General features: G+C 39.2%; 1 protein-coding gene across 1 annotated transcript in view; it reads right to left on the bottom strand.

Moving 5' to 3' along the window:
• AK9 (adenylate kinase 9) overlaps positions 1–12243 on the bottom strand; it is a 177920-nt gene that overhangs the window by 152310 nt on the left and 13367 nt on the right. Inside the window, exons 5-8 of the mRNA XM_026656149.1 lie at positions 12029–12125; positions 8308–8420; positions 5780–5962; positions 260–385 (exon numbers count right to left, since the gene is read on the bottom strand). Coding sequence (XP_026511934.1) covers positions 260–385; positions 5780–5962; positions 8308–8420; positions 12029–12125 — 519 coding nt within the window. The remainder of the gene's footprint in view (positions 1–259; positions 386–5779; positions 5963–8307; positions 8421–12028; positions 12126–12243) is intronic.

Genomic DNA, 12243 nt, shown 5'->3' with positions numbered 1-12243 from the left:
CAATTTTTAAGCCCCATCCAAACTACAAAAAGATGTTACAGGACTCTGATTCGACACCAGAAACAACTGTGAACTGTCTTGTATCCTGAACGTTTTAATCTGAACCTCAAAATTCTGAGGAGGGGGGTCAGATTGTGGGTTAGGTCCATCTTTGCAAAATAAACTCAAGATACCCAGAGTGCATAAAAATTATATAAAAACAAATGTTAAAAAATGATCTTCTAGTGGATACAACAATATTACTTTGTGCTGTTCTTACCTCTAGAGGATATAGCATGGTATCCTTATAGAGATGAATCCTGGCTTCTGCATTTTCCAAAAAATCTTCAGGCCTCTGCACCAAATGAGGCAAAATATCTGACAACATGATTGCATCTGCTGCTGCCTAAAGTAAAGAAAATAAACACTTTATTTCAGGCCCTGTAATAATAAATGTACTAAACCAAAGCCTGTCTAGATTGAAAAGACAAGAGTTAGAACCCTACTACTCTTTGTGTGTGGCAGAGTAATTTAAGGAGTCCTCTGAGGATTCCCCTAGTTGATAGTGATCCACCAGCTAACTTGGTAAGCAGATTTCCTGGGGATGGGAGGAGTTCTAGACACCTCTGGCCAACATTATAAGGCAGTGCAATTTAAAGGCATCCCAGGGGAAAAGGGAATGAACGGGCCCCCAGGATGAAGGGGGATAAGAGTCTGTCCTATCTCGGGGCCTCTCCTTTTGTCCCTCCAGACCCACGAACATGATACAGTTCTGCGGTGACCTAGAATCCTACTTTCGACGTCTCCGACTCAAAGAATATTTCCAACATACCTCTGAACAGCATACTAACCCACAGAATCCCCCCTACCAGCACTACAAAAAAAAAAAGGATTCTGCGTGGACTCCTCCGGACGGTCGTAACAACAGACTGGATTTCTACATAGATTGCTTCCGTCAACGTGCAAAGGCTGAAATTGTGGATAAGCAACATCACTTGCCCCATAACCTCAGCCATGCTGAACACAACGCCATCTACAGCCTCAGAAACAACCCTGACATCATTATCAAAAAGGCTGACAAAGGAGGTGCTGTCGTCATCATGAATAAATTGGAATATGACCAAGAGGCTGCTAGACAGCTCTCTAACACCACATTCTACCAGCCATTATCCTCTGATCCCACTGAGGATTACCTAAAGAAACTACACCATCTGCTAAAAAAACTCCCTGACAAAGCACAGGAACAAATCTGTACAGATACATGCCTAGAACCCCGACCAGGGACATTCTATTTGCTACCCAAGATCCATAAACCTGGAAATCCTGGACGCCCCATCATCTCAGGCATTGGCACCCTAACATCAGGCTTGTCTGGTTATGTGGACTCTCTCCTCAGACCCTACGCTACCAGCACTCCCAGCTATCTTCGAGATACTACTGACTTCCTGAGGAAACTACAATCCATCGGTGATCTTCCAGAAAACACCATCCTGGCCACTATGGACGTAGAAGCCCTCTACACCAATATTCCACACAAAGATGGACTACAAGCTATCAGGAACAGTATCCCCGATAATGTCACAGCTAACCTGGTGGCTGAACTCTGTGACTTTGTCCTCACCCTCAACTATTTCACATTTGGGGACAATATATACCTTCAAGTCAGCGGCACTGCTATGGGTACCCGCATGGCCCCACAGTATGCCAACATTTTTATGGCGGACTTAGAACAACGCTTCCTTAGCTCTCGTCCCCTAACGCCCCTACTCTACTTGCGCTACATTGATGACATCTTCATCATCTGGACCCATGGAAAAGAAGCCCTTGAGGAATTCCACCATGATTTCAATAATTTCCATCCTACCATCAACCTCAGCCTAGATCAATCCACACAAGCGGTCCATTTCCTGGACACTACTGTGCTAATAAGCGATGGTCACATAAATACCACCCTGTACCGGAAACCTACTGACCGCTACACTTACCTACATGCCTCCAGCTTCCATCCAGGACACACCACACGATCCATTGTCTACAGCCAAGCTCTAAGATATAACCGCATTTGCTCCAATCCCTCAGATAGAGACAAGCACCTACAAGATCTCTATCAAGCATTCTTAAAACTACAATACCCACCTGCTGAAGTGAAAACACAGATTGACAGAGCCAGACGAGTACCCAGAAGTCACCTCCTACAAGACAGGGCCAACAAAGAAAATAACAGAACACCACTAGCTGTCACCTTCAGCCCCCAACTAAAACCTCTCCAGCGCATCATTAGAGATCTACAACCTATCCTGAAAGATGATCCTTTACTCTCACAGATCTTGGGAGACAGACCTGTCCTTGCTTACAGACAACCCCCCAACCTAAAGCAAATACTCACCAGCAACCACACATCACTGAACAAAAACACTGACCCAGGAACCTATCCTTGTAACAAAGCCCGATGCCAACTCTGTCCACATATCTATTCAAGTGACACCATCATAGGGCCTAATCACATCAGCCATACCATCAGGGGCTCGTTCACCTGCACATCTACCAATGTGATATATGCCATCATGTGCCAGCAATGCCCCTCTGCCATGTACATTGGCCAAACCGGACAGTCTCTACGCAAAAGAATTAATGGACACAAATCTGACATCAGGAATCATAATACTCAAAAACCAGTGGGAGAACACTTTAACCTGTCTGGCCATTCTATGACAGACCTGCGGGTGGCTATCTTAAAACAGAAAAACTTCAAAAACAGACTCCAACGAGAGACTGCTGAGCTGGAATTGATATGCAAACTAGACACAATCAACTCAGGGCTAAATAGGGATTGGGAATGGCTGAGCCATTACAAACATTGAATCTATCTCCCCTTGTAAGTATTCTCACACTTGCTTCTTATCAAACTGTCTGTACTTGGCTACCTTGATTATCACTTCAAAAGTTTTTTTTCTCTTACTTAATTGGCCTCTCAGAGTTGGTAAGACAACTCCCACCTGTTCATGCTCTCTGTATGTGTGTATATATATCTCCTCGATATGTTTCACTCAATATGCATCCGAAGAAGTGGGTTGTAGCCCACGAAAGCTTATGCTCTAATAAATTTGTTAGTCTCTAAGGTGCCACAAGTACTCCTGTTCTTTTTACAAAAAGAGGAGGTGTTAAGATACACTTGAGTCAGGGTCGGCACTAGACTAAATGGCGCCCCAGGCAACAAGCGTCTTCAGTGTCCCCCCTCTATCTGTTAAACTTTTGAATACCTTATTTTCATAGTATTTGTAGCCCATTTCACAACTTCCATGCACAATTTGCATGCATGATTTATCCCTGTCATATAAGACAATACATTTGCACACTAGGATCTGTAAATCTGTATTTATTCATACCATATACAAGCAAATAAAAAATGTTTCCTCTAAGCTTATGGAAATTTAAAAAAAAATTTTTTTTTAGAATAATAGAAATGTACAGGGCATGACTGACAACATTCTAGGAGGTTTAAGGAAAATGTACTTCCCAGAAAATCTGGAAGATTCCATGAGATTCTACAAAGGTCCAGAACATTCTAGCTTAGTGAAAAAATGAATCCACATATGGCGTACCTGAAACATTTCCCTTCAAACATTCTATTTTCCCCTTTGTTGCTAACAACAAAAATAAAACCCTGAGCCCGGCACCCCTCCAAGCTCACCATCCCAGGTGGTTGCCTGGGTCGCCTGCCCCTACATTCAGCCCTATCTTGAGTAGACAAGAATTTAAAAGTATGGTCATGAAGGAGCTTGCAAAGGAATGGCAAGAACTATGGACTAAGGAAACAAAAGAACAACGGTTCTACGATGTAGGCTCAAAAATTGAAGATAATATACTCCACAGTCATGACAGAAAAAGCGAAGTAGTCATTTTTACAGTGTTAACATGTCATTATGCCAAATACAAGTTAAACTTACTAAAAAGATGTAAAGATAGGCAATGTAATATGTGACAAACCAAAAAACTGTTGATCATGTTCTATGGTATTGTGGGCAATATTCTATGGAAAGAAAGTTTCTCTGAGAAAACATTGAGTCAGCTTAGCAAAGATTTTTCCCTTAATGGACTAATTAAAAAGTCACAGAAATGGAATAGTGTGTGTTTGGGGGGGGGGGAAGCCTCGCTGCATTTCCTTATGGATACTAGACTGAGTGAAAGGATATAAGAAAAAACTTGGCTAAAAATGAATGAAGAAAGTGGTGGTCATAACTTCATATGATGAGGCTGCTGTGCCAAAAAACAAAGTACATGGTGGCACTAAAAGGTAAGCAGAACTAGAGCTCCCTAGCCTCACTGACAAGGAGAACAGCTGAAGAGCCTCTGTCACCTGGACCTGCTGAAGTATTAGAGGGACCTTCTTTACTTTGTTTTCCCTTTTTGTTTAGAACTCTGGGTGCACAGCCTAGGTTCTTTGGACACAAGGAATTAAGGGTTCAGACCCCCCACAGAGACTATTGTCCTCTGACCTTACAGGGGACCACTGGGTAAGCCTGGACTATTTTGGGATGCACTGTTATTTGGTTTGCCCTTACCATTTTCTGGACTGCTTCATGCCTAGAAGTGGGGGTTACCTCCCCCCTAAGACTTATGGCCAGAGGACCACACTCTGTACTCTAAACCAGATATACAGCCAGAGAAGGACATCTCTGACAAGGTGCCCACTCTCACCCCCATGGTGCTCTAGAGGTACAACCTATCACAAAGATTAGCATGAATTTTATCCATTATACATATTATGTAAGTGCTCAATTTATTTTTGATTAGCTGTACATAATTAGTTGATATTTTATATAGACTTGAAATATATATTATTTTTAGCTTTTCCCTCTTTCCAACAAAATTGCTACACTATTTTTATGGTGTTTTAATTAATGCCAAGAAGACTCACTCTGGAGGTGAAAGAAATTAATATCTTGTTTAAAAAGTTACAGTATTTTATTTGCAGTGGTATTGTAGCTGTGTTGGTCCCAGGATATTAGTGAGACAAGGTGGGACAAGTTTTCGAGATACATAGAGTTGTATCTGTGTAGTTCAAAAGCTTGTCCCTGTCACCAATAGAAGTTGGTCAAACTAAAAGATATTATCTCACAGTACAGTAGAACCTCAGAATTACAAACACCAGAGTTATGAACTGACAGGTCAACCACACACATCATTTGGAACAGGAAGTACGCAATCAGGCAGCACCAGAGACCAAAAAACAAATACAGTACAGTACTGTGTTAAATGTAAACTACTAAAAAAATAAAGGAAAAGTTTAAACAAAGTTTTGACAAAGTAAGGAAACTGTTTCTGAGCTTGTTTCATTTAAATTAAGATGGTTAAAAGCAGCATTTTTCTTCTGCATAGAAAAGTTTCAAAGCTGTATTAAGTCAATGTTCAGTTGTAAAGGATTGAAAGGACAACCATAACATTGTATTCAGAGTTATGAACATTTCAGAGTTACCAACAACCTTCATTCCTGAGGTGTTCATAACTCTGAGATTCTACTGTATTTTTATGGTAGTCCAATGTCAAAACTGATAAACAAGCTGAAATCTTATCAATACTACTAAATAATTTTACTGAATGAGTATTACAGTTTTGTTTAAATACTATAGTACATCTCTTAAAGCAGAACAGAAATTGATTTACAAAAGCAAGGTTGAACAAAATGCATTCAGAGTAACACTTGAGGTTTTTTAGTTTATTTTTAAATGTCCATGAGCTTTGTTCTTTTTCTGACATGGCTGCTAATAAAGAGTCTCTTCTGTAGATTAAGATCAGTTACCTCATCTTCTTCTTCCTGCTCTTCCTCCTCTTCCTCTTCCTCATCTTCTCCTTTATGTTGATCCTTCTTTTTCTTCCGTTTGTCAATAATTTCAGAATCCCACTGGTTCCTTTGGTATATCTGCCCTGCATCAGGATGCTGTCTTTGCCCAGAGAGTCTTTGGCACAAATCATAGTCAGGACACTAGTTAAGAAATAATTGAAAGAAAACTTTCTGCTTATGTTATTATCATAACAATATTATTTTTTCTTAAAAGTAATAGAGCCTACTTTTTAACATTTTTTTATATATTGCACTTCTAGGCACATACAACTTTAAAAAAAGACAGTCAATAATTAAATGTACAAGATGTCAAAAGGACATGGGAAGAGCCTTTCTAAATAGACAATTTCCAACCCCAAAGGCTACTGCCCAATCAGTTACCACATAACCTCACGTGGCTTTCCCCCAATCTTTGGAAAGCCTGAGAAAACAGTGACAGCTAATCCAGGGAGGGACAGAAGGGGAGGAGCAATTTCTACAGAACAAAGTATTGTTTAATTGGACCATGTTGCCAAGTACTGGGCATGATAAGTTCACTACATGAGCAACCCCTTTAAGTGTTAACAGAGTTCTGGAGATTGCCTTGCTCCCTTTGCAAGAACTAGGGGATCTCATGTGATTGCCATATGACACACAACTTTCAGAAGCAGGCAAGAAGAGGCATTTGCTTTTTTCCCCCCCCCAAAGAAGCCTCCTCTTTGCCATTTTTTGATATACAAATAGAACAAGATTTTTCTGAAGTGAGTAATGAAAAGCTATTCACAGATCATGCATTTCTAAAGAGATTCCTCTTCCTTTCTTTTTGACATAGTGAAAATAGCCACAATTCTATTACATCCAGGATTTCACCTAGAACCACCGAAGTCAATGGCAAAACTCTCATTTGACTGCAGTGGAGCCAAGATTCCTTCCTTGGAGTTTAAGGTCTTAACCTTCCTTCAACTGAAGTCAAGAGGGGGAGATAAGGTATGTACATGAAGTCAAGAATTCCTTTCTGATGGTGTAAAACTGTATCACCCATTTATATGGAATTTTATGTGTGAAACCATACAGAATGTACCGCCTGGAATAAGTCTTTTGCACTGCCTGGTATTAAAACAAGGTTCAACTTCCTATAATTAAAAATAACAACTCCTTCCCCTAAAATGGCACAAAAGGGTATTTTGTTTTGGGGTTTCAAGTTATTTTTGTACTCTCAGAAACCAAATAATTTCAAATTAGCAGTTAAAATGTTCACTGGACATGTTCAAATTTAAGTCTTTAAATTATCAAATATGTAGAATTTTGGGCTGAGTGTGAAAAAATGTAATGACATCTAGCAAAGTGGCAGCACTCCCACTACTCCACTAAAGCCTACCAACTACCATCTCTGTCTCACATACATGCACAATGTAACAAAAACTGTTGTTTCAGCAGCCCATTCATTATTTTAGAAGTTAGAGTGGGAAAAGACCTAATAGATCCAGTATATTTTCTTGTTCTTTTAAGAACTATGGAGTAAGAAGTCCTCTGACTATTGTACTTACAATCAGGGCTGGCTCCAGGTTTTCTGCTGCCCCAAGGAGCGGAAAAAAAAAAAAAAGCCGATCGGCGGCACTTTGGCGGCAGATCAATTGCGCCTCTCCATTCTTCGGCAGCAGGTCCTTCACTCCCTCTCTTCCTCTTCGGTGGCACTTCGGCAGCAGCTCAAAGAGGAAGAGAGGGACTGAGGGACCTGCTGCCGAATTCCCGCTGAAGACCTGGATGTGCCACCCCAATAGCGGACAGAGTGCCGCCCCTTTGTATTGGCTGCCCCAAGCACCTGCTTCCTTACCGTAGCTGGTGCCTGGAGCCGGCCCTGCTTACAATAATGTGTATTTCTAAATGTATATTACAGTAATTTTTGGAAAGTGTCTTCACTATACATCTATTTGGGGAATTTTAGTAAATTTTGCAAGAGAGCATAGCAGAGTTTGCAGATTCAGTCCAAATCTGATTTGTAAATAACTGATCTGTAAGTAGTATTTTCACCATTGTTTGCAATTAGACAAGGAGGGCTGGACTACAAAGTAAGTTGTTTTCTCACTCAAATATGTAACTAATTTTTCCCAAGAATTTTTCCCAAATAGCACTTCTACTGGCTTTGACTTATAATATCCATACCCTGTTATTATCCCAAGGCTTTATCTTCATGGAACATGTACTTTTTGTTCCAGTCTTAGAAACTGATCATGAGGTGCTCAATGACTATAACTCCCACTGAAGTTATAGGAGAGGCTCAATACCTTGCAGGATCGGTCCTTAGGGCCAAATTCTGCAGTCTATTACAGTAGTGTAAACCTAGAGTAACTTCTTTGACAACTCCATTGCAAAAGAAGAATTTGGCCCTTAGCAACAGCTATCATACTTCAATATATGTAAAAAATGACACTGACTCCTATAGAATATTCATCTTATTTTAAGAATAAGTATGAACATGATTAGCAAGTTATCAAAGCTGTCATTACCTTAAGGTTAATCAGGAAATTTGGTTTTAATTTTAGATTTCTAATTTTCTCTATTTGCTCCGAAATAGTCATGTATTCCTCTGAGAGAGAAGGAAATCCACTGAGAACATAACCTGCCAAATAAAATTTGTTAAATACATCTTTTGGAAAGTTATTTCAATAGACTAAATATTTATATTTATCTGTTTTAAACATTACATCTAGATAGACGTATAGCTAGAACCATTTGTCATGGCCACCCACATTGATAGCTAAGGTTTACCTGTGATTACCCAAAATGACATAACAAAGCTACAATACTTTCAAGATAACTACACCTCTACCCCGATATAACGCGACCCAATATAACATGAATTTGGATATAACGCGGTACAGCAGCGCTCTGGGGGGGGTGGGACTGTGCACTCCGGCGGATCAAAGAAAGTTCGATATAACACGGTTTCACCTATAACGCGGTAAGATTTTTTGGCTCCCAAGGACAGTGTTATTTCGGGGTAGGAGTGTATATAACTCTCAAAGACTGTTAATTCAGTTAATGAATATAGAGAAAAAATTGCCCAAAATAGACACTAACAATTTTATATGTGCTAAATATTACCTTGAAATTCAATCTGGAAAGTCTGAATCATGTAGCAATTACTAGTAATGCATGAAGTTATATAGGCTTTTTATACTGAGAGATGCATGCTCAGTAGCATCTAATGTCATTCTGTTCTTTGCTGAGTGGCAGGTGGAATATTAAGGTGATTGAAAATGATGGAATAAGAGGGCTTGAATAGAAAATGTTTGGTTTGGAAATAGACTGAGTCACACTGACCTATGGAGGTGAATTCAATAGGGAGTAGGAATTCCATAACTGTATTTTGGGAAGGAATCTCCTCCCATGCTCTGGAGGTGAGAGCTTTCTGAGAGAGATTGGATCACTTTTTCTTGGGACATAGAGGGTTATCCTTGTATTAGAGAAGTGGGAGATCCATGGGATGCAGAACAAATTCCTTTACAATGAGTGGGAACTAGACTCTGTTTTTCAATGTAAGGTCAGTGGTCAGAGTTACAACAGTATATATATCCTTTGCATGCATAGCCTAGATCTTTCTCCAGCCATGGACTCCAGCCATGTATATGGAGCAACATAAGGCAACAGGGGGACAAGTGAGATTCATGTCTGTGCTCTTTGCATCCAGTTTCAAGTGCAGAAAGTCTACCATCCTGGTGACAGATCTGAGTGTGCCCATCTTGTGTCTGAATCCTGGGTTAGGATAGGCTAGTTTGTGTACTGATCATTCAAAACACCAGAAAACTGATGCTAAACTGATCATATTCTATGTTGTGGTAGCACTGGAGGCACCATGCTTGACAATGTTTGTGACTTCAGTGTCCATGCAGATGATACTTTTCTAGAGTATCTCAGGACTTCATGCTTGTCATGATGACCATAGGACTATCCTAAGTAGTTTCTGACTCAGCTGACATAGATTCTCGGTTGCACTATGGATCTTGTATTTGGGTTGGAATGGAGATGGGGGAAGTTAAAGTTACCCTGACATTTCCTTCTGTAAAGAGATTTTGCCTGCTGTGGTAAAGGACCAGTTTTGGTACTCTGTCCTTGAAGGGTGATGGAACCTGATGGCTTCCAGATGACCCGAATGAACATAGGAACAGCTATACTGGATCTGACTTCTGATCCATCTAGACCAGTATCCTGTGTGCAACAGCAGGCAGCACCAGATGCTTCAAAGAGCAAGAAAATCCTCAGTAGGCAGATGTAGGATAATCTTGTCCCCATAAAAGTCTAATCCTAATTCCCAGTAGTTAGAAATTGTCTTAAATCCTGAAGCATGAGGGTTATCCCTTCCAATACTCTTTTTTAAAAAAAATTAACTATTATAACTCTAAATATTTTTCTTACCTATATAAAAATGTCCAATTCTTTTTTGGATTTTGCCAAATTTTTGTCTTTAACAACATCTTGTGACAATGAGTTTCAGAGTCCAATTAGGGTTTGAGTGCAAAAGTATTTCCTATTACCTACCAGTTTTGAATCTGCAACCTTTTATTTTCATTAAATGTTCCCTTGTTCTTGTGTTATGAGAACAGAAACGCCTATCTACCTTCTCTATGCCATTAATTATTTTATCATGTCCACTCTTATTCATTTTGTTTCTAAGGTAAACAACCCCATCTCTTCAACATCTCTCTGTCTGAGTTTTTTCATATTCCTAATCATTCTTGTCACTCTTCTCTGCATGGCTTCCTACTCTAATTCTGCATTACCCTTTTAGAGAAGGGGAACCCGTTACTGCACAAACTATTCCAGATGAGGGCATATCACCCACTTAGATAATGGCACTATAACTTTTTACACATTATTCTCCATCCTACTACTGATGCATCCTAAAATCTTGTTTGCTTTTTGACCACTGCTGCATATTAAGCAGAGGTTTTTATTGAGATGTCCACAATGATCCCTGGGTCCCTTTCCTGACTGGGTATAGTTAATTTAGAACCCTAATAAACTGTACAATGAGTTCAAATTTTTCCTTCTAATGTGGATTATTTTGCATTTATCAATATTTAACTTCATCTGCCACTGTGTTGCCCATTCACCTTGCTTAGTTAAGTCCCTATGAAGTTCTTCACAGACTTCTCTGGACTTGACTACTTTAAATAACTTTTTATCTACACATTTTGCTATCTCATTGATCATCCTCCTTTCCAGATCATTAGTATATTAGACAATACCAATCTTAACACAGATCCTTGAGGCACCTTCCTGTTAACCTTTTGCCATGACAAAAATGACTATGTATTCCTACAATTTCCTGTGTCTTAGCCAGTTTTTGATCCATGACAGTGTCTCCTACCCCATGAGTATTTAGTTTCTTTGTTATCTTCTTTTGACCTTGTTAAAGACATTTTGAAAGTCAAAATTATATCAATCGGTTCTTTTTTATCCACTACTTTATTGACATGTTCAAAGAATTCTAACATTAGTAAGATAAGATTTTCCTTTGAAGAAACTGTGCTCTGAATAGACTATCATGTCATGAGCATCCAGGTGTTTTATTATTCTGTTTTCAATTATAGTGTCTACCAGTTTACCAGCTACAGATATAAGGTTTACTAGTTTATAATTCCTTAGATCATCCATACGGCCTTTAAAAAAAATAGATATATTTCCTACCCTCCAATTCTTCAGTGTTGCAGCTGTTTTAAAATGAGAGATTGTATATATCTTTGCTAGCAGCTCAGCAACTTCATACTTAAGTTCCTTCAGAACTCTTTGATGTATACTATCTGGGCCTGGGGACTTACTTCTTTTTAAAATTATTTTGTTCCAGAACTACTACTTTTGACACCTCAATCTCTGATAGTATCTCATCTTTATTACAGAAAATTAAAAGGATATAATTTGGCTGAAAGATATCACTCTGTTGGTGTGTGTATGAGTACATAGCACTCTTTTGTCCTCCACTATTAATACAGTATTCCCTAAATGCCATTTCAGGTCACTATAATTCACAGATATCCATGTTCTGCATGAAGCAATGAAGACAGATTCTACAATGCTGGTGGCAAAAATGTCTGATTGAATCTGACAGATTGCAATATAGCAGAATTTTTAAATATCATATGCTATGGATATACAAGAAGATAAAACTAAGTTTTAGAGGGCTAGGGTGGATGTACTTTAAAAGTTCTGAAAAATGACAACACATACCAAAGTGAGCAACTTCTGGTGACTCAATCTTTTTCAGAATCATCTTTGTAATCACTTCTTCAGGAATACTTTGACCTCCAAAAAGCAATTCCTGCATCTAAAGGAAAATGTAAAGCGTAACATCTTACAATATTTGCATGGTGGCCCCATCCAGCTGCCACAGACTTCAAGGGGAACAAGATTGGGCCTTATGAATGTCATGAAATTTAATAAAA

This window comes from Terrapene carolina, unplaced genomic scaffold, assembly GCF_002925995.2.
Source record: "Terrapene carolina triunguis isolate 2854851 unplaced genomic scaffold, T_m_triunguis-2.0 Scaffold42, whole genome shotgun sequence".
NCBI lineage: Eukaryota > Metazoa > Chordata > Testudines > Emydidae > Terrapene > Terrapene triunguis.
Note: the sequence above shows the minus strand (reverse complement) of the source record. Positions and strands in the feature narration are given on the sequence as shown.